The 26,120-nt window shown below is 41.3% G+C and overlaps 1 protein-coding gene across 6 annotated transcripts in view; it reads right to left on the reverse strand.

The window, feature by feature from the left end:
• Positions 1-26,120, reverse strand: part of HTR4 (5-hydroxytryptamine receptor 4) — a 165,546-nt gene that overhangs the window by 35,736 nt on the left and 103,690 nt on the right. For 5 of the 6 annotated variants that reach the window (XM_080995283.1, XM_080995279.1, XM_080995280.1 and 2 more), the window contains 2 exons: positions 25,617-25,770; positions 22,223-22,791 (listed from right to left, as the gene is read on the reverse strand). In XM_080995283.1, coding sequence (XP_080851409.1) covers positions 22,223-22,791; positions 25,617-25,770 — 723 coding nt within the window. Of the gene's footprint in view, positions 1-213; positions 290-22,222; positions 22,792-25,616; positions 25,771-26,120 lie in introns of all 6 variants that reach the window. The other variant, XM_080995282.1, reaches the window with a different exon arrangement.

Raw genomic sequence — 26,120 nt, forward strand, 5'->3', positions numbered from 1 at the left:
CCATCTCCCAATCCCTTGCCCCCCTAATAAAATTGCTGGGGACCAACAGGGGGCTTGGAGTGGTCACTGTAGTGCCCCTTGTTTAGGGCTTCTCAGTCCTGTAACTACTGAACAAGCCATTGAACAAGGGGAAGTTCTAGGACGTCCATTAAAATGAATAAATACACACAGACACACATGAACACAGAAACATTAATAAAATAAAAGACTTACAGAATATGTTCAGGGTTAGACAGGAACTGGTCTATTGCAGAACAGCAGGAGGAACTTGGAGATAGTGGAACAGCCACTTTTAGTGCAGGAGGGAGGGAAGGACAGACACAGTGGGACAAGGGAAGAAAGGGAAGAAAAACACAAATTATCACCGTTACCCATCAATTAAATTCCCAATTAAACATGCCTAAGCAACGTGAAAGATGTAAGTACTGCCAGCACCATGCCAATGCATCTACCTTAGAACAGAAACATTAATAATGTTATTTAATACAATGTGCCATCTGGTTCATTACTGTTAACACCTTACGTCATTCAAATAATGCTTGTATATTTTGTCTTCTGTAGGAGCTCATGTCTGACTATCATCACCAAACTCCATATCTGATCCCTAATTTGGATTTGCTTTTGGGTGATATGGTAAGGTTATTTAAGAGATATAATAATGCTCCAGTGTAATTGTTCACATTACCTAAGTACAACAATGAATGAAATCCACACCACGCAGTTGCTTCTGGATACCTGGAACCCACCTTTAAGATAATTGATGGATATTTTTCAAATAGGATTCATGGTGTTTAGTCGATCTAGCTCAGTATGGTCTACACCAGTAGTATAGTTCTCCAGATGCTGGCCTCTAACTGCCTGCATCCCTGACCGTGCTGCCTGGGGCTGATGATGGAAACTGGAATCCAAGAAGATTTTGAAGGCCACACATTCATCCCCCAAAATCTATACAAATTGCCGTACCCCCTTCAGGGTTTCAGAAGAAAGTCTTTTCCATCCTTACTTCAAGATTCCAGCGATTGAACCTGGGACCTTTTGCATACAAACATGTGCTCCACCACTGAGCTACAGCCTCAATTCTTTTGTGTACAGGGGAAGTGTTCACATGTACAGAGACTTTCATGGGGGTGAACCAAAGCTGTTTGCTTCCTCCCCTCCCCCTTATTTTAGTGATTGCACATGCATTCCATGCTAGCTCATTACAAAGAATAGGAGAGGGACACGGTGTGTGCCCTTCATATCCCCACCCAGTCCTTTCCTTTCACTTGATCAAGTTACGCTAGCTCTAAGTAAATAAATACGAAATCAAAAATCACTTCCAATTTAAGACATGATAAGGACTCAGTCAAAAATACACTGGTAAAGCCAAAAGGAAATTCTTTTGAATTCTCATCATGTCTGGCATTTCTGCTGTTAATGGTGTTTCATTTTTTAAGCTGTTTTAATATTATTTTTGGTTTTAAATTTTATGAGGTCAGCATGCGGAGGTGAGGAAAACTGACCGACTGAGCTGCTTCAGCAAACCCCAGTTTCAAACAAATAGCTCTAAATATAAATACTAATCTGTGATATTTTTGATAATGTTTTCAGATTAAGGAAAGCCAGCGGGTGATTTCTGAAGCAACAGAGCAGAGATACACATTATTCTGTGGTGTGCAAACTGCAGCAGACAAGAAAAGCGTTGAACTCATTTTGACAACAGACACCACATGATGGCAAGTTACAATAAACTGCCTAATATGCAGCACAGAGAAGAGAAATGCCCCCATAAATGGCATTCTATCTCCCACAGTTATGGAGTCTGATGGCATAGAGATTAGACTCTGTCCCTCATTTGAAGTTAGAGGCAACTGTATTAATGTAGGAGGATAAAAGAGAAACAGAGGATGAGGTCAGAAACTTACTCATCTTGTACAGAGTCCTGTCTGCAAAAGAAGACCATAAAAGATATTTAAGGCAAGGGAGATATGTGAGGAGCTACAAAGCAGATATGGGTATATTGCTCACACAATGTGTGGGCTGCTTTCTTGTTTAAAATATACAAGATAAATCCCATAATTGCTTCTGTAGAAGTTGAGCCTTTTAAATGAGGGAAAGATGTAGCAAGAACTACCAGGTTGTTCCCCTTTTCACTTCTGTTTTCTCTCTTAATTCCTTCTCTGGGTGACACTCCCCTATATAAGAAGTCACTTAAATGTAGTGGTATTTAGTTGTAATAAAGTGTTGCATAGGACAGAGGTTTCACAACACTGCAAAAAATGCACCTCTGTTTTCATGTACTTGGAGGAGTGTTTTAGGCAACTCACATTTTGTCTAATGGCAGATCCAAACTGACCTACTGGAATAAAGATGGACAGATTTTACACCTGCATGGTTCACTCTACAGAAACTAACTGCTTGAATTATGCCAACCCAAGACTATGAAGCTGCCTAAAATTATCAACAGAGGTATGCAATTCAATAAGTTTTCTGTTTCACCCAAGAGACATACATAGAAGAATAGAAAGAAATATAATTCCCCCCAGAAATGTTCTGCAGTCAAATATCTGGGCATATGGATAATGCAAAATCTGAGTAACTTATCAAAATATAACCACAGAAAATGATTACATAAAGTTAAAAATGAACTTAAATCATTGGGCACAGCTAAATATATCGTGGTTGGGGAAGATGGTCATTTAAAAATGATATTAGCAAAAGAGGGTAGAAAGTTTTACAATCACTTTGCTGGAAAATTGAGCCTTTTCATCACGTAGTGGTGCAATAAAGTGCAAGGCAAACCCCATAGATTGGGAAAATTATAAAATCAATGTTCATAATTTAATGAAGTAACTAGTATTAGTGGGGGTTGCTATTTGGGAGTGGGTTGGTATTTTTTCTTGTTGTTATTTTATATTGCTGTTATATTTATTTAAAAACAGACCACAAATACATATATTAAAAATAGCACTTCATCAAGAATCTGCCGGAATTTCTTTTCAGAAAACTCTGGGGAAGGAACCAAAAGACACTTGGTAACACTGTGTTTGTAAGCAGCTTTCGTAACAGCTTGAGAGATGAGAATGAAAATGGATGAGCCCTTTATGTGAAATTACGCAACCGTCTCATTGTAAAAGCAGCTGCTGAAAGCAATTGCTGAAAGCATTTGCCAGCTTTTTGATTGGGGGGGTATGTCAAGAGCTCTGCTACGTCAGAAAAGGCTCAGAAGTAGAAAAGGTCGTAGACTGAATACAGGCATAGTCCACCAGATATTTAAAAATAGACTTTGAATGAAGCAAAACAGTTTGTGTTCTGTAGGACGGGAAAAGCAAGTTCCTGAAAATAGTTTCTTCAGGTAACCTAGTCCTATGAGATACTGCATTGTGATAGTGCTCCATAGTATTGAGTAGTAAGTTTCTTTGGGGGGGGGGACCTTTAAATATTCAGAGAGACAAAGGTCATTAAGGAAGAAAACAGAGAATCAGTGTGAATCTTCTTGAACTGACTTTCCAGACATCACCAATCCCTTCAGCTCCCAATTTGTTTAACAGGATGAACCACCACATTAAATCAGGAAGACGAACCACCAAGATGCTCTCCCCAACAACATGCACTGGGCAGTGACAGAATTTGTTCTACAGGCCAGCCACAGCTCTGCAACTAGGATGCCATTTCTGACCTTTGGGACCCTGAAAAGGAAACATTTAACACCACTTCGCTCCAATTTTTTCTGCAGCTGTGGAATAACTAATGAGTCATTTTGTGTTCCCTCATCAGAAAATTATCTTGTAGCAAAGCCTTACTGAACACAGAGTCTTTGTTGCTTTCTGATTACTGTTCCTTATTGATGTTAACAATTCCAGCGAGAAAACAAAAGTTCTCAAAGTGTTGTTCTCTCTGGCACCCCGTCTGCACTAAATCATACAGCAACACTAAAACTATCTCTCTCATTCTAGTCTTTCTCCCTCCCTCCCTGCCCACAGTTTCTATTCTGTGATGGAGACTTAGAGGCTTGCACCAAGAATGTCAAGAGCTACCATGGACTGCTCCTGTCAGGGATTGGTAGGCAAAATGAATACACTGTACTAATCAGACTCGATATAAATAGCAAATAAGAAAACTCTTCACTTGATCAACCTTTGGCTTGCTGCACTTCTCAAGGCAAACTGCTGACCTGAAAGAATCTGGGCTGCAGAATATACCTTCCCATTCTGGACTGAGTAATTGCTTCCCATTGCCCAAGCTTGGATTTATCCTGAGGTTGCTGGATACAGATTTCCATTGTGTGTTCCTCAATAAATAACTAAACTACATTCACAATATAGCTGGTTGCCTGGGGCACTAGGACTAATAAAAACTGTATGCCTCTTTTGTCTTCTGCTGCCATCTATTTTTTGTTGTTGTCACCTGTCTCGAGAGACAATGGTGTGCACCTCCAGGGCTGAAGTCAAGCTGCTGGAGAATCACAGTGCTTGCTGTGGCTGTGGAGACCGGAAACTCATAACTGATGCCTCCCACCAAAGTGACCTCCCTGGGGCTCACACCTGGGCAGTGCATATGGAGGTCCTTGGCTGCCTAGATAACAAGACCTGCCCCCCGCCGTCTCGGCCTCACTTGCTACTGTGATCCAAGGGAAAGCAGACACAGAGAATCAGTTTCAGGAGCAAATGACATTTGGCACCAGCTTAGCTGCAGGACTTGCTGGAAGATGCAGCACAAGATGCAGTCCAACCGTCTTCTTGACTCCACTCTGGATTTGTGTAGGGTTTATGCCTTAACCATCCACTACAAGCTGAGATACTCATTCAACTGAATGATGACATTTTAAAAAATAGCATCACCAGTGACTGCTACTATGAAATGGCCAGGTTAGTACTATGCAAATCTTCCTCTGCATAGAAATCCACGCCATTATTCCATGGCCTTTTGGCTATCACTTTTTGTGGGGAGGAGGGTCTTATCAGGGGGTTCAGGCCAGAGAGGAGACAGTTTCTTGATCAGCTGACAGGTAGAAATCAGACAGGCTGCTGGTGCAGAGGAAACTTGGTGGCCTCCATTCGTGACAGAATGGCCAGATTTAAGAAAGGCAGCAGATTTGGGAGCTGTGAATCAGTCAGCGACCCTAGGTTGGCCCTCTAATGTTGTATGACTTCCTAGACCAGGAGTATTAAGGGCTGTGGCATGCATATCTCAGCTGGAATTACCTTTAGTTCCTCCTCTGACCATCAGGCCCTGGGTTGCGCCCAGAACTCCAGTCCAACTCACAAGGTTCTCAAGTTTAATCATGGTGGCACCTGATAATGCTGGGAAGAGCAGCTATTATACACTTGACCTGCCTTCCTCATTCAAGAGCGACTGCCATGGAAAATCCAAGGGTATTTGAAAAGTCAAACATTACCTATCATGCTATGATAATGGTTCAATATTTTCAACCCCAACGGATTTTCCAGGTGGCATGACATCTGATGTAACTACTACACAAATAATACTTTCCTTTATCTAATTAAGCAGCTTGAACATAAGGTGAGGTTGGTTGGTGCATCTCTTCGTTACACAGGAGAACAGTAGGAACAGAGGGAAAGTCTAAACAGGTTTCTAACATTCAACATGAACAAATATTGATCTTGCATGTTAGACAAAAAGGTTATCCCTTTGATGTCCGAAGCCAACCAAATTGGACACGCAGTAGAAAGAAGCTCTGAGCACCTAAGATCAAGGTCCCCACTTTGTCTGAAACACTGTATGAAGCTCTTCACCTAACAGTGATCAATCTGTCTTTCATTCTCATTCTCCAGATTCTCATGGTACTAAACTAACATTGTACAAATTTTGTGCTAAGACCTCTGAGATACGAAGACGTGAATGCCATGAATAATGGAAAACAAATATAACTGTTACTCAAATGAAAGGCCATGTGGGGGAAAGCAAGGATGGATTTTATACCAAGCAGTGGCTATGCTGGTGGCTAAAAAGCATTCAGATGCAATCAGATTAGAAATCCTGAAAACACAGATAAAGTTTTAATTTATCAGCAAAGACTTCTTGCTAATTAAAAAATTCGATTCAAGGTAGCAGACATTGAATAAGGGTTATTACCATTATTGCCAGTCCAGGAGAATGCAAATGTGATACCTGATAAGGAGGCAATGTTTCTGCTGACAGAAGTGCTTCATGCTTCATCTCATACCATCATAGCTATTCTTACACTTCAGTGATTGGAAGAACATTCTGTTACGCTCTTAAAGAAAATTCATGAACACTAAGACTATAAAAAGCTATCAGTCATGATAGCTACATAATACATCCAAAATCAGAGCCAGGTACACCAGTGAGAGAGGGCTTTTGCTCCTATGACCTGCTTGTGGGATTTCCAGAGTTATCCAGTTGGCCACAGTGAGATGATGATGGACTAGATAGGCCTTTGGCCTGAGGCAGCAGGGCTTCCTTAGGAAAGGAAAAAGAAGATGACAGAAGAATCACAACCCACCCTGAAGGATTTTGTGAACTGGGAAAGCAAAATAGAGATGACTAGTAACTGTCAAATATGGATGCAGGCAAGCCACTGGGAGCAAGCAGAGCTGCCTGCATCTCATCTGTGAGAGAAGCATTAATGGAACACCTGGGAAATTGTTGCCAATGGGCTTCAGCGACCCATAAGGACATTATATTCCTATTATATGGCAATGCTCCCAAACTGCACAATGCAAAAATTAATTCATTATGCAAGCTGGTTGGGCAAAGCATACTGAAATAGGAAACAGTCATGCATATGAAACAGCACAGATATTTAATTTGCTGAAACAATATTTAATTTAAGTTACTTAGCATGCATACTCAAGTCAGAAATACAATGTCACAGGACTGACAATTACACTGAAACCAAATTGTGGACATCCGGTGCAACCTTAAGCAGCAAGGTCATTGTTTTTCATTATCCTTCAAAACAATGACTGTTTTGGAAGACCTAAAGAGATATGCTATGGCTGTGATACATTGCGAGAGAAGGAAGACATAGATCCACCTTTACTCCTCACACTAGCCCTTGGTGTGGCATACCCAGAGGTAGGGTGGCAACTGGGAAACAGTGGCCTGCAAGCGCTCCAGTTGGAGAACAGCCTTTACCAAAGGTGTCATGGACTTTGAAGACACTCGAACTCAGGATGCAAGGGGGAAATGTGCTAAGAGGAAGGCACGCTTGGCAAATCCACACCATGATCAACTCCCGCCCGGAAACCAATGTCCCCACTGTGGAAGGACGTATGGGTCCAGAATTGGCCTCCACAGTCACTTATGGACTCATTATTAAAACCGTGTCTATGGAAGACAATCTTACTCGGCTACGAGTGATCGCCAAAGAAGAAGAAGGTAGGGTGGCACAGGGGAAATATGACCAGGATCTCTCTATGCATGGTGGTAGTGGATTTCAAAGGTACAGGGCAGAGCTTGCAGCTGTGCCTTGGCAATCCAATTTATACTTGCTATTTTCCCAACTAAAACAACAGTGGCATCTGTCAAAATTGTAGAGGCAGGTTATTAATTGAGTTGCACACTTTTTTTCTTCTCTCAGTTTTTAAAAACAATATATTACTAATAAGCAACCCATGACAAATATGAAAACAAAATATTAAGCACCAAACATTAAATTGTCAAGCTATGGTGGGGTGAGGGTCTTGAATTGTTGGCATCTGAATTTCAGCACTTCAGCCTCCAGCTGGAGAACCACAAGAACAGCCCTACTCTAAAGATATGTATCTTTTCTGTTTCCAAGCAAACTCTGCCTCCAGTTTGGTCAGCTCTATATAAAAGAGCCCACAATACACCTGGGAGAAATTGTCATGCCAAAGGCAGTTCCTAAAATGCAGATTGGTTCACAGTCTCTGATACTGACTTGACTCTTAAGTTCAGCTCATACCTGCACTACTGCTTGCTAAATCTACCAAGGGAAGATCCACAGCACACATTTAAAGTTACATGACTTCTCCCAAAGAATCATGGCAGCTGTAGTTTCCTCATAACAGAGCTATAATACCCAGCACTCTTAGCAAACTAAGTTCCAGGATTCTTTGTGTGTGTGAATAATTATGTTACGGATCTGTGCTAAGCCTTGGCTTCTGGTTTGTTGTGGTTTGCCCCACAGACCATTCCAGCATTCTCTTTCTTAGGCTTATACCTGGCTCAGACACCGACAGCTCTTTCATGCTGCTTATATCCCAGCATGGCAATAACAATTTAAAATAAAGTTGAATGCATCAGCATGCCAGTGGCTTCCAGGCTCAAGGTGTCCTGGATGTAAATATATTCATCTCCAGAGTCAACACCACACACAAGGATGGCTTTATCTCAAATCTTATAACAAAAGGTTTCAGCATTCAATGTTATCTCTCTCTTCCAGTGTAGACTCCTATTAGAATACATTTTACTTACTGTTGGTATTTTGAAGCTCTAACTCCCATTTGCTACCCATCCTTCTACATTCTTCCATTGTAGAAGATAAACATCTTGATTTTATTCAGTACAACTATAAGAGGTTCTCGCCTTTGCAGGATTTATAACTCTTGCTACTGAAACTTTCAAAGCTGGGTAACTGCAGCCCTCTTCAGAACACTGTGCAACACTGAACGTTAGTGCCCTGCAGCCATAGGTTGGGATGCTCACAGGAGCCTGATTATCCACACTGTCAGAGCATCCAAATGCATAGGAACTGTCAGATACAGATGGGTCTATTTTGTAAATGGTACACATTGAGGATATTACTCCAGGCACTAAAAGGAATGTAGACTGCTAAATGCAACAGAAAGAAGCTTTGTTAAGAAGTGTGGATTCATTCATTATGCCAGAGCATATTATGATTGCAGCTACAACACGTACTAATACAGTGGTACTTCGGGTTACATACACTTCAGGTTACATACGCCTCAGGTTACAGACTCCTCTAACCCAGAAATAGTATCTCGGGTTAAGAACTTTGCTTCAGGATGAGAACAGAAATCGTGCAGCGGCGGCGCGGCAGCAGCAGGAGGCCCCATTAGCTAAAGTGTTGCTTCAGGTTAAGAACAGTTTCAGGTTAAGAATGGACCTCCAGAACGAATTAAGTACTTAACCCGAGGTACCACTGTACACAGCTAGAAAACATCTGGTTGGCTACTGTGAGAACAGGATGCTGGAGTACTGGCCTATGTGGAAATCTTAAGATATTGTCAGGTCCTACTTCCTGCTGGTCACTTGTTCTTCCTGCAATATTCACATGAAGCAGGGTTGGCATCAGCACCTGCCACAAGGCTCCCCAGCACTTATTCCTGTCTTGTCAGTTAAGAGCTACCATGTCAAAATCCCTGCAATATCTCAGAGCCCCCAACACAGTTCCAGTGCATTTCAAAACATTTGATTTTTCCCCAAATTCATTTGCAATTGGATGGGCCCATAAAGGGCATCATCAAACCTGGAATCAGCCCTGTACACAAGAGCAATTTCATGATTGCGCCTCTAAGGAAATCATTCCAAAACATTCCCCACATACTCAAAAGTTACATGGAAAAAGCTAACAGACAGATTGGTGAGTATATCACACCTACTCAGCAAATGCAATAACAGCAGCTTCATATAAGAAAATTTAGTAAGGATCATTAATATGTTAATAGACATTCCAAATACTGGAAGGATCAAAGGTGTTAAGATTAAAACATATCTCAAGGTGATAAACCCTACACATAACACTTCATTGTTAAACCATTTCTAAAAACAACTTTAACACAATTATCACAAGGACAGCAAGATGCCATAGCCATGGTTTATGGGGCAGGGGATACCACAATTAAATTCGCTAAACTTCCAGACAGAGCCAAAGTACTTGTACTCTTGTGATTATTTTTTGCCTCAGTAATTGCAACAGTCTTTTATACTCAACAAATAATTAAAGAGAAACTGGATGTCTTTTAGACATTGAAGGTATTCAGCTTTAGTGCAATTAAACAACTCAGTCAATTTTTCCTGCTTTGATTCTGCACCTAGACACTGATTCCTGCAGACGCTACTGGCCTTTGCCCTGTAATGGCAGGACTTAAAACAGCAGCACATACCATTTGGGTTAATGATCTGTCATCAATGCGATGCGGCTTGATGGTGCTTATGTAATGAGAATTCAGGCTTCATGTCTCCTATCGATCCAGCAGCCACAATAGCATGCTTGACTGTTGTATCTGTAACATTCATGCTGGATTAGATATCCAAGATGCCTGATCTTTAAATGTAAAGCAGAAGGGTTTGGAAGACTAACACAATGCTTGACAGTGAGGGCATTTCTGAAAATACTAAGAAAGAGGGCCAGATATTAAAAACAACAGCAAACATGAAAGGGAAAGAGACAGAGATCATTGCTAAGGCAGTCAGACAGGTTCTCCACTAGCCTTTTATGTCCTGCTGTGTGCTTTCTCATCTGCCTCTATTTACATTTCCCCCCTCCTAGTGGTTGGGGGGGGGACCACTCAGGGTTCACTTCCCTGACAAGGACACCTGCTGCCTGAGAAACCTCAGGATGGTGGGCAGGAGCAATGATGATAAAATTACCTCTACAGCAGGCAGTTCACATATATTTCAGCAAGAGAGGGGTGACATATTAGATGTTTATACCTTTACAGCTGCCTGGACTTTAAGCTTTACAGCTTTTGAAAATGCACAAACACTCTTTGTAGGAGTGTTGACAACGCTCTTAAGGCGTCTCTGTATTCTAACTGTTAATCTGTCAAAGGCAAAGCAATAGTGAAGTATTGTAAAGGGATTGCCGCACCGAAACAAATAAATGGTCAGTTCAAGCTCATTGAGTAATGTTTTTCTGTCAATGTTCCATTCCAAAGATATTCTGGACTAGGTCTTAAATACCAGAAATGGTATAGCTGTTTCTCAACTTCAGACAGCAGTTGGTTGCTCACACCACTGAACATTCTTCCAGACCAGCACATAGCTGACTACCTTGCAAGGACAGGAGTTCTAGCCTGATATTTCCAGCACACTTTATACATGCATGGGTGTTTATTTTTAATGGAAGAAAATCCAATCATGTGAGCCCTAACCAGGAGTCTGGAGTGGCCACAAACCCAAACCATGTTTCCTTCACCATAAACTACAGGTTGCCATCTCTCCCCCTCATGTACCAATGTACATATCTTACAAATAAGGACACTTTATGCATCCAGGCATGGTTCCACAAAAGCTTAGTGTATCACAGTATTTTGAGTTTCTATTTTTTTAAAAAAAATCATCAATCAACTTTGCAATTTTTTTTAAAAAGTCCTTTAAGATTTCACCAGGATTTAGTACATATTTCGTCCAATATATACATTTTTGCAGTTTTCACAATACTATGCATTTCTGTATGTTATTTTCATTAACATATGCATTTACATACATACTTTCCCCTAATATACACATGTTTTGGTTGGGGAATTGCATCATAAAATTTGGAATGTGAATTTCAAAAAGATAACTTCATTTTGGCTCAGAAATGGAGGCTTTCTCCTGGCCCTAGGTATCGTCTATGACTGGCTGGAGTTGCAGACAGCTGTGAAGCCAAGGCACAAAATACAGCAAGATGCCCAGTATCCTGGAGATGCCAACCAATACTGGCAAAACACCTTGTCAAAACAAAAGCAAAAGTGCAAGACAGCTCATTAAAGAAATTCCAGCTTTCTTTTCATTTCTTATGATGTCTTGTTTAATTATCTCTGAAGTTCAGTTCTGGGATTTTAAAATGCATTTTCAAAGTAGAAGTTAATGAAGGTTAAATTCTAAGTAAGTGGGCCTTTATACCGATTCATTTTGAAATTAAGATGGATAATTAAGAAAGCAGGTAGCTTGTGGTGCTGCGAAAAGTGAATTCTTCCTTCCCTTTATCATAACAGCATTTGCTGAAAGATATCTGTACAATATGTTTCCATTAATCTGTAGATACTACCCATACCGCTTTTAGCCTCTTTCATCACCTGCCTCCACCTCAGCCTCTCTTTTGAAGTTCTTGCTTTTTCAGCAAAAGGGCCATGAAATTACTTTCAGTTCCCACAGTGGAAAGTCAACATGGAAGCTGAATTTTGGTTGAAGCAAAGGCATTTCTTCTGCCTTGAATGGGACAATCAGCACTCAGCATGCAAGTTTGTCTGCCCATGGCAGCATTTGCCCTGATGAAAATAGTTTGTTGCATGCTGCTAACCAAATGTTGGGTTCAGATTGCCATGCATCTCTCCCCAGGGGAAAGATTTATTCCTTCATGTGTATTTCCTGTGTTCAGTGTGCTGCCATTGCCCAATATTTTATGTCGGTATTGGCTACAAGAAAAATTAAAACACATATTTGTGAACATGAGCGTCACATAAGAACAAATAAATCACAGGCTCTATTAGTAAAATTCCTTTCTTGCATGTAAGCATGACAAGGAATCCCCACAATTTTGCTGTGTAGAATGAGTACAAACCTCAGGGGAAGAATTGTATAAACAGCTAAAAATTAGAGAAGTATTTTGGAAACATAAGTTAGGTACTTTGTTACCAAATAGTTGCAATGAAAATATGGACTGGAAAAGGACAACACATACTGTTTCATGTATTGATTTACTTAATACATATTCTAGCTATCGCTTGTGAGTTTTTGGCTGTGTAAAAAATATTAGGATGGCATGCATTGTATGTATATGTTTGCTTGCTATGTACTGGAGTTTTAGCTTAAATCCACACACAACATATCTGTGGCACAAAGATTAATGTTTTTATGTCTAGCTCCTTCTCCTGTTAAGGTACAAATCAGGGTCAAACTGTGAGCATTCCCCCCTGCCAGCAATTAATTCCAGTTATCTGTAGCTGAACAAAAGAGGGTTTCTTTCAATGCCAGTTTTACCTTTTTTTTTTTCTTATTCTGCAGTAAATTTAAGACACTGACTTCACTAAAGACAAGGATCCACTTCTGTCAACAGTGAAAGAACATGTTTTCCACAGTCCTGGGCGGAGAACTCAGAAATATGAAAATACCAAAGGCTTTCCTCCAACCTCTAGTACTATCTATAAACCAAATGACTATTATATGTAAGGCAGAGTCATTGCGGACCCACTTGCAGTGACCCCTCCCCCAGGAAGCAAGGCCTAACCCATGAAGGTGAACAAACTGGACATGACTTGCCGCTCCAGGGGGACAGGCTCACCTTGGACTTTATTGAGTGGGAATGGACCTCCTGATTATCAAGAGTGATGTGTGTACGTTCCTCATCAATGGCCCCTGGGCAGGTTATTTGGAGTCAACATCCACCATACCCCTGGCAGTACACCTGAGACCCCCACCATCTCCACCATAGCCTACTACCCAAGGACCCTAACCGGTTCCACATCTGGCTGAGTTGGCTTAACAACCAACATCATATGTATTTTACACATTTTAATGAACTGAATATAACATGGGGGTGTGCAGAGTGTGTATACGTGCTTAGCTTTTTTATTAGTTGCTATATGGGGAGAGGGGAGTGGCCTAATACCAGGGCTGGATGGGGAGGGCCAGTTGGCTGCTTGATGCTCCCTCACTCACCCACCTACTGTGGCTTTGCCGGCCAGGTGAAGAGGCCTCCTGTGCCCAGCTTTGGGAAGAAGGCAGCAGGGCTCCAAGATCCTGTCAGCAGTGCTCCTCCTTCCCTAAGCTGGGCAAATACTTCCCAAGCTTGGGGGGAAAGGTGTGATGCTCTAACAGGGTCCAAGAGCCCCCCTTCCTCGCAAAAAGGTGGTGGTACCATTGGGTACTTCCAGGAAAAAACTCACTGACTTTACCATTTAAAGGATGTGATTTAAAGCCCACGATTTTCATAATGTGGTACTGTTTGGGTGATGATAATAATTAAGAATTAAAAATATGAGTTATGTATGTGCTTTGATATGTAAACAAACAAACCTTTATTAACTGGTCCACCAAATGGTCTACAAAAAAAGACGTTTGAGAGCTACCAGCCTAGAGTTTGTTTTTTTACTTAGGTGGAGAGCAAAATCCAACAGGACTAATATAGCTACAGGCTACTCAGGATTCTTTTAAGAACGACATTCTGTTAAATGTAATGAAGTCTTCCCCATCAAAGTATCAATTTAAAAGCTCTTCAGAGAGAGGGAGAGTAATAAAAAGCATACACAAAAAAGCAACGCATAATGATATTTGCAGGCAAGGATATGAAGAAGAGTTGAGAAAAAAGGTTCTACAATAAATGTAGCAAATGAATGCAAATGCCACTGCTTTGACAAATATATGAATGTTACATCTAAGCAAAATACATAAATTTAATTAAGAACTTGAAACTTCTAATGTTTTCAATCCTCTAAAGAAACTCTTCTATGTCCAAACTGAGGAAATTAGGCAAGCTGTTTTCTATTATACAGAGATGTTCACCATTAGGTAAAGGTAAAGGTACCCCTGCCCGTACAGGCCAGTCTTGCCAGACTCTAGGGTTGTGCGCTCATCTCACTCTAAAGGCCGGGAGCCAGCACTGTCCGCAGACACTTCCGGGTCACGTGGCCAGCGTGACAAGCTGCATCTGGCGAGCCAGCGCAGCACACGGAACGCCGTTTACCTTCCCGCTGGTAAGCGGTCCCTATTTATCTACTTGCACCCGGGGGTGCTTTCGAACTGCTAGGTTGGCAGGCGCTGGGACCGAACGACGGGAGCGCACCCCGCCGCGGGGATTCGAACCGCCGACCATGCGATCGGCAAGTCCTAGGCGCTGAGGTTTTACCCACAGCGCCACCCGCGCTGTGTTCACCATTATGTTCACCATTAGGATATACGAAAGGAAACATACCCATGACCTTTGATTCCTCGCAAAGATGGAAGCCAGTTGCATCATTTTCCTGTCACTCCTAAACTGTATGCATTATAGTTTGATGAAAACTGAAGCTTGTAACTTAAGGCATTGTAAGCTAGAGATAACTCCTTTCTCTATGCTGGGATGCATGTATGTAGACCACCACACCCACTCTGGCAACACTAATAAGTCACTACAGCCCTGTGGAAAGCAGGATTCAAATGTTATGCTTTTTGTTGTTTTTTTACATATTTAAAATATTTATATCCAGCTTTTCTATTATGAACTATCAAAAGTGCATTAATAAATCCATAGATATCTGCAACTGGAACAATCCCAAAGTAGTTAAGAACAAATAGATCACAAAAAGTAGCAGCTAAATTACAGATCGCTCCAGTCATAAGTGAAAACAAAATGAAAATTTATTAATATCAAGCCTGAATGTTGGTTCCTTGCAAAGCCAACTGGGGAGGAAATTCCAGAAATGTGGAACCATCACTGAAAAAGTATTATCTGTGGTCTTCAACCACCACGGAGAATAGCATCTAAAGGAGAGCTTCCAAATGCACATTTTAGAGGCCAAGGCAAGTTCATATGGGAGGTGGTGGTGGTGATTCGCTTAGTATATCACTGCACAGAATCTGTGTACCTGTGTACATGGTGTGATGTTTCAACTAGCCTTCACTTTTATTTCTGAGATACCACAACATTGTGCACTAAATAGCTCTGCATGAGAGGAAGAACTTCCCTCATTAAAAATGCTTCATTAAAAATGTTGGCATTGGCTTTTTGGCATAAACAGTGTAGCATTGTTACAGAAACTCTTGTCGGCTGTTTTATCTGCTATATAATTAATTGCTTACTCCCAGATTTGTTTGTGAAGGAGAACAACAGAAAGGCTTACACAACAAGTGCAGGTCCCAAGTCCATTGTACCCAGTCTCTTTACTCGGAAAGGAAGTAGCTGTATGTCCCATGGTTATCCACTGGGCTCTGTCCAGGTTTAATAATAATAATGATAATAATGATAATAATGATAATAATGATAATAATGATAATAATGATAATAATGATAATAATGATAATAATGATAATAATTTATTATTTGTACCCTGCCCATCCGGCTGGGTTTCCCCAGCCACTCTGGGCGGCTTCCACAAAGACCAAAATACACTAAGATGTCACACATTAAAAACTTCCCTGAACAAGCTGGTTTAGTTTGTTCACCTCGACAATCCACCCATCAGCTGCCCTTTCTAGCTATGTAAACCAAGAACACACTTCCACTATCACTGGCATTCTGGGAGACACATAAGTTAAGCAAGATGCAGGCTGCGAACAACAGAGTAACATCATTTGAGAAATATATCTACCTTCCTTAATAGCTACAAACACATTGAAAGTTTGTGATAAATGACTAGTGTGGCAGCTTTGAGGGTCAGCAAATTGGAAATCCAAGGAAATGGAAAATGAAAGAGCCGCCTTTGAAATACTGTCCAGTACTAGAAAAGACAATTTAGGGTGAGTGCAAGGTATCCTTAGCTGAACTGATAAGCTCCCTTCCTCCTGTACAGTGCTCAATTATTTTTTGATGGTTAGGAAAAATTTTCCTGAAAATATAATGAATGATTTTATTCTGTCTGGAGACTTTCTTCTCCAGGGCTCAGCTTAATGTGGGGGGTGGGGGTGGGGAAATGTAAAAACTGGAGAGAAGATTAAAGGAAAGCCATATGAAGAGAACAAGGTATTTCTGGTGAACTGTAGTCCTTGAAAGAAGCTAGTCAATTACATCAGAGAGCAACAGGAGGACATATTTTAGAGCTGATTGCCCCATGTCATCAAATGACATCAGTAATAGATGTATAAAATCGCAACAAAAAATTATAAGGATATCAATATACATCTCAACCTCACGTTTTTACTTTATCTGATTTGATGGTGAAAACTGTATTGGTGAGAATTTACAAAGTGAAAACAAGAAATGCTTGTCTGTTGCACACTGTTTTTTCTCTTAAAAAGGTAAAGGTAAAGGTACCCCTGCCCATACGGGCCAGTCGTGTCCGATTCTAGGGTTGCGCGCACATCTCGCTTAAGAGGCCGGGGGCCAGCGCTGTCCGAAGACACTTCCGGGTCATGTGGCCAGCGTGACGAAGCTGCAGCTGGCGAGCCAGCACCAGCGCAGCACACGGAAACACCATTTACCTTCCCGCTATAAAGCGGTACCTATTTATCTACTTGCACTTAGGGGTGCTTTCGAACTGCTAGGTGGGCAGGAGCTGGGACCGAACGACGGGAGCTCACCCCACTACGGGGATTTGAACTGCCAACCTTACGATTGGCAAGTCCTAGGCACTGAGGTTTTACCCATAGCGCCACCCGCGTCCCACGTTTTTTCTCTTAATTACCCCAATATTTTTGTGCAGGTAAACCCTGCTTTGTCGTGAATGTTTAAACCTTGGCATTGCCTTCAAAGAAGGAAATATGGAGGAAAACAGGATTTTAGCAGAATTACCCAAAGTGAGAGACAGGCAGCAGGAAAAAATATTGGTCTGAAATCTGTTTCATTATAGGATGCTATCATAAAATGTATTTTGAAGGCCAAGCTACTTTCTGCCATTTACGTAGGAGGCAAAGCTAATACAAAGGAACCTAAAATCATAGCAGTCAAGAAAATTATGGCTCTGACTCACATAGAGCTTTTTAAAGGTCACTTTAAAAACAGTGGGGCACCAGATTGACACCAAGTGGTCTTGTTTTGTCACACACCCCTCACAGCAACGCTTGTCTATTCCCCTAGTTTGTTTTGTGGTGCTGCTTTACGTTGCTACATTTAATGCTTTGCTTCAGGCTGAGTCTTGCACTGAGTGGGTTAAGGTACCCTGCAATAAAACTTAGCAAGGGCTTTCTTAGCTCTGATCACATTAAATCAGCCAGCAGGAGAGAGAAAAGAAAGCACATCTTCATATAAACACAAGATTTAAAGAATTCCGTGTCATAGTAAATGGCTATGGTTACTAGGTACTTTCTATTGCTTCTCTGGGTTGGCATGTTTGCTATCAGTCAATCCCTGAGTCCAATCCCTGTAGCATCTTTTTCCTCTGTGGAGACCCTGGACTTAGCATCACCTGCCAGGGGCCATAAGAGACTGACACTCTTGCCCTCAACACACACAAACCCAGCATATTCCTGATAATATTTTAACGTAGTGCAGATTTGAAAGTTGTTTTGTGTGCCAATTGCATGTGGAATAAAGTAACTAGCATTGAAACATTGAAAAGGTGGCTTTTAAGAGAGATGCAATGGGTAGGTCTTAACAAATGTAAGACATGTTGGCTTGATTAAACCTCCAGGTTTCAGAGGCAATAAGCCTCTCAGCACTGGAGAAATTTGCCAACATTCGCAAATAATCAGGCACTACTGGACTGTGAGGAACCTGTGGCCCTCCATGTATTGTTGGACTACAACTCCCATCAGTCCCACTCATCAAGGACTAATGGTCAAGTACAATGAGAGCTGTAATCCAGTAACACCTGAAGTTTTCTAGGTTCCCCATACCTGGCGTAATTGAACCATCATAGAATCATAGAGTTGGAAGAGACCACAAGGGCCATCAAGTCCAACCCCCTGCCAAGCAGGAAACACCATCAGAGCACTCCTGACATATGGTTGTCAAGCCTCTGCTTAAAGACCTCCAAAGAAGGAGACTCCACCACACTCCTTGGCAGCAAATTCCACTGTCGAACAGCTCTTGCTGTCAGGAAGTTCTTCCTAATGTTTAGGTGGAATCATGTTTCATTACACTCATTGCTTCACAAACCTGCTGCTTAGAGCTGGAAGGAACTGAAACCTAAACCTATCATTAGTAATTGTAAAATACAGGAATCAATCTAAACTAAGATGAGTACTTAAATTCTGTACAGTATGGAATGCATTCAATCATGCCCTTCAGCATAGTGCTGCTTATGATTTAAGTGTCCAAATATTTATATATAATAAATTCATAATGGCTGCACAGATTTCCCAGTTTGCACAGATGTATCATTCTTCTCACTGCAAATCCTCTTCTGTAGCTGTGGATGAAATTTGTTTTGAAAACAGCAGATATCAAAGAATAAATTACTGCTTACTGAAATAAATCTATATTTCACGGTCGGAGGCATTAATGCTTCCGAATACCAGTTGCTGGAAACTGCAGCAGGGGAGAGTGCTCCTGTGCTTGGATCCCGCTTGCAGGTCCCCCCACAGGTATCTGATTGGCCACTGTGAGAACAAGACATTGACCTGGACAGGTCATTGGCCCGATCCAACAAACTCATCTTATATAGCTGATTGGTGGCCGAGTTTTTTCGTCAGACACAAAAAGGCATAGGCAGTCACTGACTACATTTGACCCCCGGATAAAAAGACTTGGTTTTGCTTCTTTGGAAAGTCTTTCATGAGCCCTGAGAGCATGAAAGTGTCTCCAAACAATACCCTGTTGTTTTTTTGACACAGAGATCAGCATAGCTGGAGAGACCTTTACATTTTTGCCAATTCCTTAATGGTGTCTCTCCCCCACTTGTGACTCATCAGCATGACTTCCAGGTGGCCACAAGCACTGGACGTCATAACACATGCAATTTTAAACTTCAACACACAGTTTGGACACATTATGATGAGCCCTCGAGGAAAAGGGTGATCCATGCTTTTGCTCCAAGACTTGCTTCTTGTCTTATTCCAATGACACCTTTTTAAATATATATATATATATATATATATATATATATATATGTATATGTGTGTGTATATATATATATATATATATATATTCTGCAATTTAACTCCCCGCCCCCACTTGCCCCAGCTGTAACCCCGCCCCCACAGTTTTAGGTAAGCAGAATGGACCACAGATGACCATTAGACCAGTCTCTAGTATCAAACCCCAAGTAAAATTTACAACCACATAGGGACCTAACAAACACCTTCTTCATCAGTTCAGGAAGCTGAGAAAACCAAAACATAATTGCTCTCTGATGAAGCAGTGTGCACAGCAGGCATTCCTGAGCAGCTATGTTCGATCGTTAAAGAATCTCCAGCTGGGAGGAGGATGGATGGAAGCCTGCATGATGAAGCAAGCTTTTCCGCTGTTCAGTGGAGTTTAATCTTAGTGCCTCAGCATTTCCCAATTTTATATAAACAGGCCGAAGAAACACAATCTCCTCTGTTCCTTTGAAAGTTTTATGCCTCAGTCATCACAGCAACTAATGCTAAGTAAAAAATTTAAGGTCATGAGCTCAAATACAGTGATACCTCGGGTTACATATGCTTCAGGTTACATACGCTTCAGGTTACAGACTCCACTAACCCAGAAATAGTACCTCAGGTTAAAAACTTTGCTTCAGGATGAGAACAGAAATCGTGCTCCAGTGGCACGGCAGCAGCAGGAGGCCCCATTAGCTAAAGTGATGCTTCAGGTTAAGAACAGACCTCCAGAATGAATTAAGTTCTTAACCCGAGGTACCACTGTATTTGCCGGAAGGTTGACAATCTGTAGGTAACCCTACAAACCAGGAAAAATCCTTTTGTTATCTCAGCAACAATAAGAAATCCCCATGCCCGTGATCACTGAGATCAGGTGTCCCAATGCATCCCCCCCATGGTAGCTGCCCCAGCCATTCCGTTGGCTAGGGCCCACTCCCAGGGCAGCCCTGTCCCTCTCCACTTAAAAACAAATTAACTTATACAAATTAACTAATTTAGAAAAGACTAGACTTAGAGCACTGAGTCATGGAACTGAGTCATTTTTCTTTGATTTTTACTTGAACTGATTTTCTGTTTGGATGTTTCTGGATCCCATATCCTGGACATAAGACTGATGCCTACTAACATATATTTTATACATGGTAAAAACTCTTTGGTTCTTCTGAGCATCTGATTGATCTGTTCTTTACTGTTTCTTCTGGGAGACTGTACTGGATTTTTAGGTGATGAGTTGCTTCTTATGGTCACTGAGCCATGTTTAACAATGGATGTAGAAAAGGTGGGCTATACATGTGACGGTAGCCAATGGGTCTCAAACTCTCAATGAGTTAGGGACTTTCCTTGCATGCAAAGACAGGCTCTGGTGGATTAAGTGGATGAGAGCAATAATGGGTCCAACAGCTGAAGGTGGTTTCTGCATGGCTGTAGAGGGAAGTGAGGGGCAGGTGGGGCTCATCAACCTGGGAAGGTAACCCATCTAGAAAAAGGAAAACTCTGACCCTAAACCTCCACTGCCTTGCAGAATATATTTGAGAGAATCAAAGGCTAAGGAGTAAACCCTACAGAAATCGAGAGTGGAATTTGTAAGATGGTTGGATGGCATCTTGTATGCCTCCTTCCAGCAACTCCTGCTGCCAAACGTATTGTTCTGCTTTCCTTTGGACCACAGCAGCAAGACCAAGAGGGGGATCTTGTCATCTGGGCAGTACAGGACCTGAATTTACATTGCCCAGGCTTGTGCCCTGGAGAGGCTCCTTTGCTGTTGCTAACACAGCAAAAACAATGTGGGAGGCAGCAGTTATTACCAGTCCCTGCAGCCACAGCAGGTGCTGTGATTCTCCAGCAGTTTGACTTCACCCCTGATGGTGCACTCCATTGTCTCTCGAGATAGACAGATACCAGTAACAAATAAATAATAACTAGTAAAACTTTCGGTATTGTTCAATACCTGTTCAACTTGATGCGAGCTTTAAACAAAAGGCCTGTTAATAATAGACCACGTCTTACTCATTGTCTCCACAAAAACATTGTTGTGCATCCTATAGTAAGACTTCAGCCAGAAAAATTACTGACTTGGTGCTTACAAAGTAAATGATTTAAATTGATATCTGTATAATAATTCCTTAGGATCAAAACATTTTGATTGATTCCTTTGGAATCCCAGTGTGACATACATATTAGCCCGTGCTGAGACTAGACAGTGGCACTGCACCATGTCTCTGATAGGTGCCAAAGGAATTTGCAAGGAATTTAATCTTGGCAGGACAATCACCTTTAGTATTAACAAAATGCACATTTGTCAAGTACATCCAGGTGAACCATGCTACTAGATGAGATATCTCTGGTATCTGTGGAGACATTCCTTTCCCTTGACACCTTCTCTTTTCACAATACTCCTCTGCACTCATATGTTCTCCCTTTCCTCTTGTGCTCCACCATGAAGCTCCATTTATAGATCCCCTTCGAAGGATACCTCTTTCATACCTGTTGCCATACTGAGAGCAGCAAGGAAGATTTGAGTGAGGGGAGGCCCATGGCTAACCCACTGAAATGTGCACATGCCAGCTCTTCTAAATCAGGCCATAGCCCTGGCTACTTCAGTACAAAAAAATCCATCCCCGTTCCCCGTATAGTGGATGAAAACAGAATTATCCTTGCTTTTTTCTCAACCCAGTTTTGAACAACCACTCACCTTAGCACATGTGTAGATCCATTTATAGTAGTAGTGGAACAAGGGACTGTTTGCCCTAAGATGGAAGGCCTTCGGTATCGTTCATCACCACAACACAGGATGATGAGGAAGGCACGTCTGAAAGACTTGTTCAAGAATGCATAAAGGAAGGGATTCAATCCTGAATTGATGTATCCCAGCCACAAAAAAGCAGTCCATATCTTTGCAGGAACTGCGTAATCTATGAAAGGGTCTATTACATTTGTGATGAAGAATGGTGCCCAGCATAAGCAGAAACACCCCATGATTATACAGAGGGTCTTGGCTGCTTTAGTTTCAGTCTTCATACGGTGAGTGCTGTGCTGGTCAGGGTGGTGTGGCCTCCCATCTGTTGGGGCCCCTGCACGCTGAAGACTCTGTATCTGATGAGCATGCTCCCTGGCTGTAATGTATATCCGGTAGTAGGCTAGCACCATTAGCAGAAACGGAATGTAGAAGGCAACCACAGAGCAGGTGATAGCATAGGGCTTGTTGACCATAAATATGCAGTAAGTTGAGTTGGACATACTGTTGAATTGCTTTTTCTCTACCTGAGGGAGATGAACAAAAAAAGCAAAGAAAGACAAGGACATATTATAGCTTCTCTGATCATTAATTGTCTTCTCTTTGCTTCATTTGCCCATGTGTGGAATGAAAAACAACACTGCTGAGAATCTGGAACTTTCCCCACCAACCCTTGTGCCATTTCTCATTTCCCAGTTACTCCGTGTCTTTTGCGTAACCGGCAGAACCCACATTTCGGAACTCCCTGCCTATTGACACCAGGCAGGCACCCTAACTGTACTCATTTCAGTACCTGCTAAAAACATTTTTGTTTAGGCAAGCCTATCCAGACATGTAAAATGTAGGCGTGTGTTTTAATAATTGATTTTAAATATTTTTGAATGTTTAAAGTACTTGTTTTAAACTTTTTTTTACTGATCATTTTATTTCTTTATTCTGTTTGTAAACCACTTCTATCAATCAAATGGTAAATAAATATTGGGGAATAAAATTAATAAATATAGTTATGAATTGACCTATTGAATATTTTTTTCTCCATTTCTATTATCTTCCTTGAATGTTTTATGTTTATCATACAGTGAAGAAAATGTTTATTCTCTGACATTTAAATATCAGGATGAGTCGCAATTCAAAATGTAATGGAACCTTTTTTGGGACGGACGATTACACAATGCCCAAATCTTCTTGTTATTGCTGAATCAATGCCCATACTGCAGATACTATATTGCACATGTGTGTATAGAAGCATAGTAGAGGAACGAAGGAATGTTAATTACTGATAGGCTGCTAAAGAAAATAATTCCATCAGTGGAATCTTACAGAAATGTGGCACCAAGCCTATTGCAATGGTTGTGACTGCTTGACTGCATAGAACATTCCTCTGCCTGCCCATCATTCCCTGCTAGTACTGATTGTGAAAGGCAGGGTGATGAAAAACCCCATCTCTTTCTTGACAGTTGTAGTAGTTCATGGTTGTAAATTAAATGGAGCATGAACTGAAAGCAGTTTTCAGAAAGTATCAGGTCTGATTCTCATGGAAAGAGTTGCCAACTGTCCCTCATGCTAGGCTGACAGCAAGCTTACTAGATGGTAAGGAGGATCAATTTAAAGAACTGTTATTATGAAAGGTGGCATGTTGTCAATGCACAGAAGTAAAAAGAACATTCACTGGAAGGAAGTCAATGGAAGAGAGGGGAAAATAGAAGTAGAAAAGGTTCTTTCACAACATGTTAGCCAATGAGCTCTGAAGGTATCATGGATGTCACTGTGATCTGTCAGTCACTCAGTATTCCTGTCAGACCACAGCAGATATTCAGAGTGAGCGTGTAATCATTAATGTCTCCTTCAAGGACTTTCATGGAATTGTAGAGTTGGGAGGGACCCCAGGGATCATCTAGTCAGGGTCCCTTCCACTTTTTGGCCTAAATCATAGCATGCAAAATGCTGCTCTCACTACACATTTAAATATTTGCTTTACCTTCTTCCTAATGGTTCAGAATGTCCAACTTTATGTCCCACAGCCCAATAAAAAGCTTCTAAATCCAGACATTATGTACTTTGGCAACATGACCAATTCTCCCAGTTGCCTTTGTGGACCTGACCCACTGGGCTGAGATAATCCAAGGTTATGAGAGGATTCCAGATTATGCTTCCAGATAAGGGAGATATATCTGTTAGGGTAGACTTAAATCTATCTTTTGAAAATCAGGGTAATACTAAACAAAATGTGGGTGTAAATAAAGATCTGGGTGGCTGCTTTTCTTACTAAAATGCCACTTTGAAAAGCAGAAATTTGGAAGATAAAAGGGAGGGGAAAGCGCTGACTAGCCTTTCTACTGCTTTTCTGAAGTAACTGTCCTGCAGATATGCTTCTTCCTCATGAATTCGAGACAGGTGTTTACCTTTGCAAGCACACACCTGGAATTCCACATAGCACCATATGTATGTAGAAGTGATTCAGAGGGAGCCACTATAGCAGCCTTTCTCAACCTGTGGGTCCCCAGATATTGTTGAACTACAACTCCCATCACCCCTAGCTAGCAAGGCCAGAGCTCAGGGATGATGGGAGTTGTAGTCCAACAACATCTGGGGACTCACAGGTTGAGAACTGCTGCACTATAGAAAAGTGATGATCAGAAGAAGGGTTACACATTCCCTACCTACAGCACTTAGCTGCTTCCAATTGCTTGCTCTCAAAACTACTTCTAACTAACAAACAAAAGTGGTCCATCAGGGTTTTGCTATGCTAGATTCATGCAATATTTATTTCAGCCCTAAAAAGCTGTGAATGAACTACAGATCATCAATCACTTTGTAATGACTCGGTGCAAGGGACTCTGGATGAACTGCAACTTTACAGGAACTTCCATTTCTAGGATTCCATGAGCAAGACTTCATTCTCTTTAAATTCACAGTAATGATATTTCATAGAATCACAGGATATTTTTGAAGGCTATCTAGAACCAACTCTGTCAACTTTAGCAACAAGTGGAACAAGTGAATTGAGTGAATGATAAAATATTCAGATCACAAATGGAAAAGAATAGTGATGAGTTCTAGAGTGTGCACAAAGGTCAAAGTCATTTCAGTAAAATAAAGTGGCAGGTGGGGTTCAGATTTCCAAGGGAAGGTGATAAATTCCTAGGCACAGCAGCCAACACTATGACAGAAGTGAAATTGCCTTTCTGACCCTAAGTTTGGTAATATAAATGATCTGGAAGCAATTTTGAACTTCTCTTTCAATCTTCTTGGGTGAAACTGCATGCTATTTAAAGAGATGAGGGATTTTGGTCAATACAAGACCTGCTCATACAAAATTTAACTTCACACCAGACAACTAGGGTCTACTCACCAAGTCCATGATGCCAATGCTATTCCATCCTTGCATTATAGGGAGAAAAGAAATAAACATTGGGATTACCCAGCAGCCACCCAGCATTACAGCAATGCGCAGTGGTGTCATCTTATTCCTATAAACCAGCGGCTGGCAGCAGATAGCATAGTACCTGAAAGATGAAAGAAAAAAGGATTAATGGAAACAAGGAACCAAACATTCTTCAACCAGTCCCATCTTTTCAAATCTGTGAAATTTAAGCATTGGCTTCCAGCAATTTGCTGAGAAGCATAGGGGAGCAAGTCTAATGCTTCTCTCATCTGTGCAGAAATATGTGAAATTGTACAATCCTGGCTATTCGTATTATTATTAATACAGTATCATCAGTGTACACTGCACTGTGCAATAAAACTGATGTAAAAGCTAAAGCTCACATATAGCCAACCTGTGTATAGAAGATTGCTTAGCATTAAAACTGTTAATATTTGGTAAACTGAAAAACAGCTGTCGTTATCTGAAGAA

This window comes from Podarcis pityusensis (assembly GCF_964106645.2).
Source record: "Podarcis pityusensis genome assembly, chromosome: 2".
NCBI classification, from domain to species: domain Eukaryota; kingdom Metazoa; phylum Chordata; class Lepidosauria; order Squamata; family Lacertidae; genus Podarcis; species Podarcis pityusensis.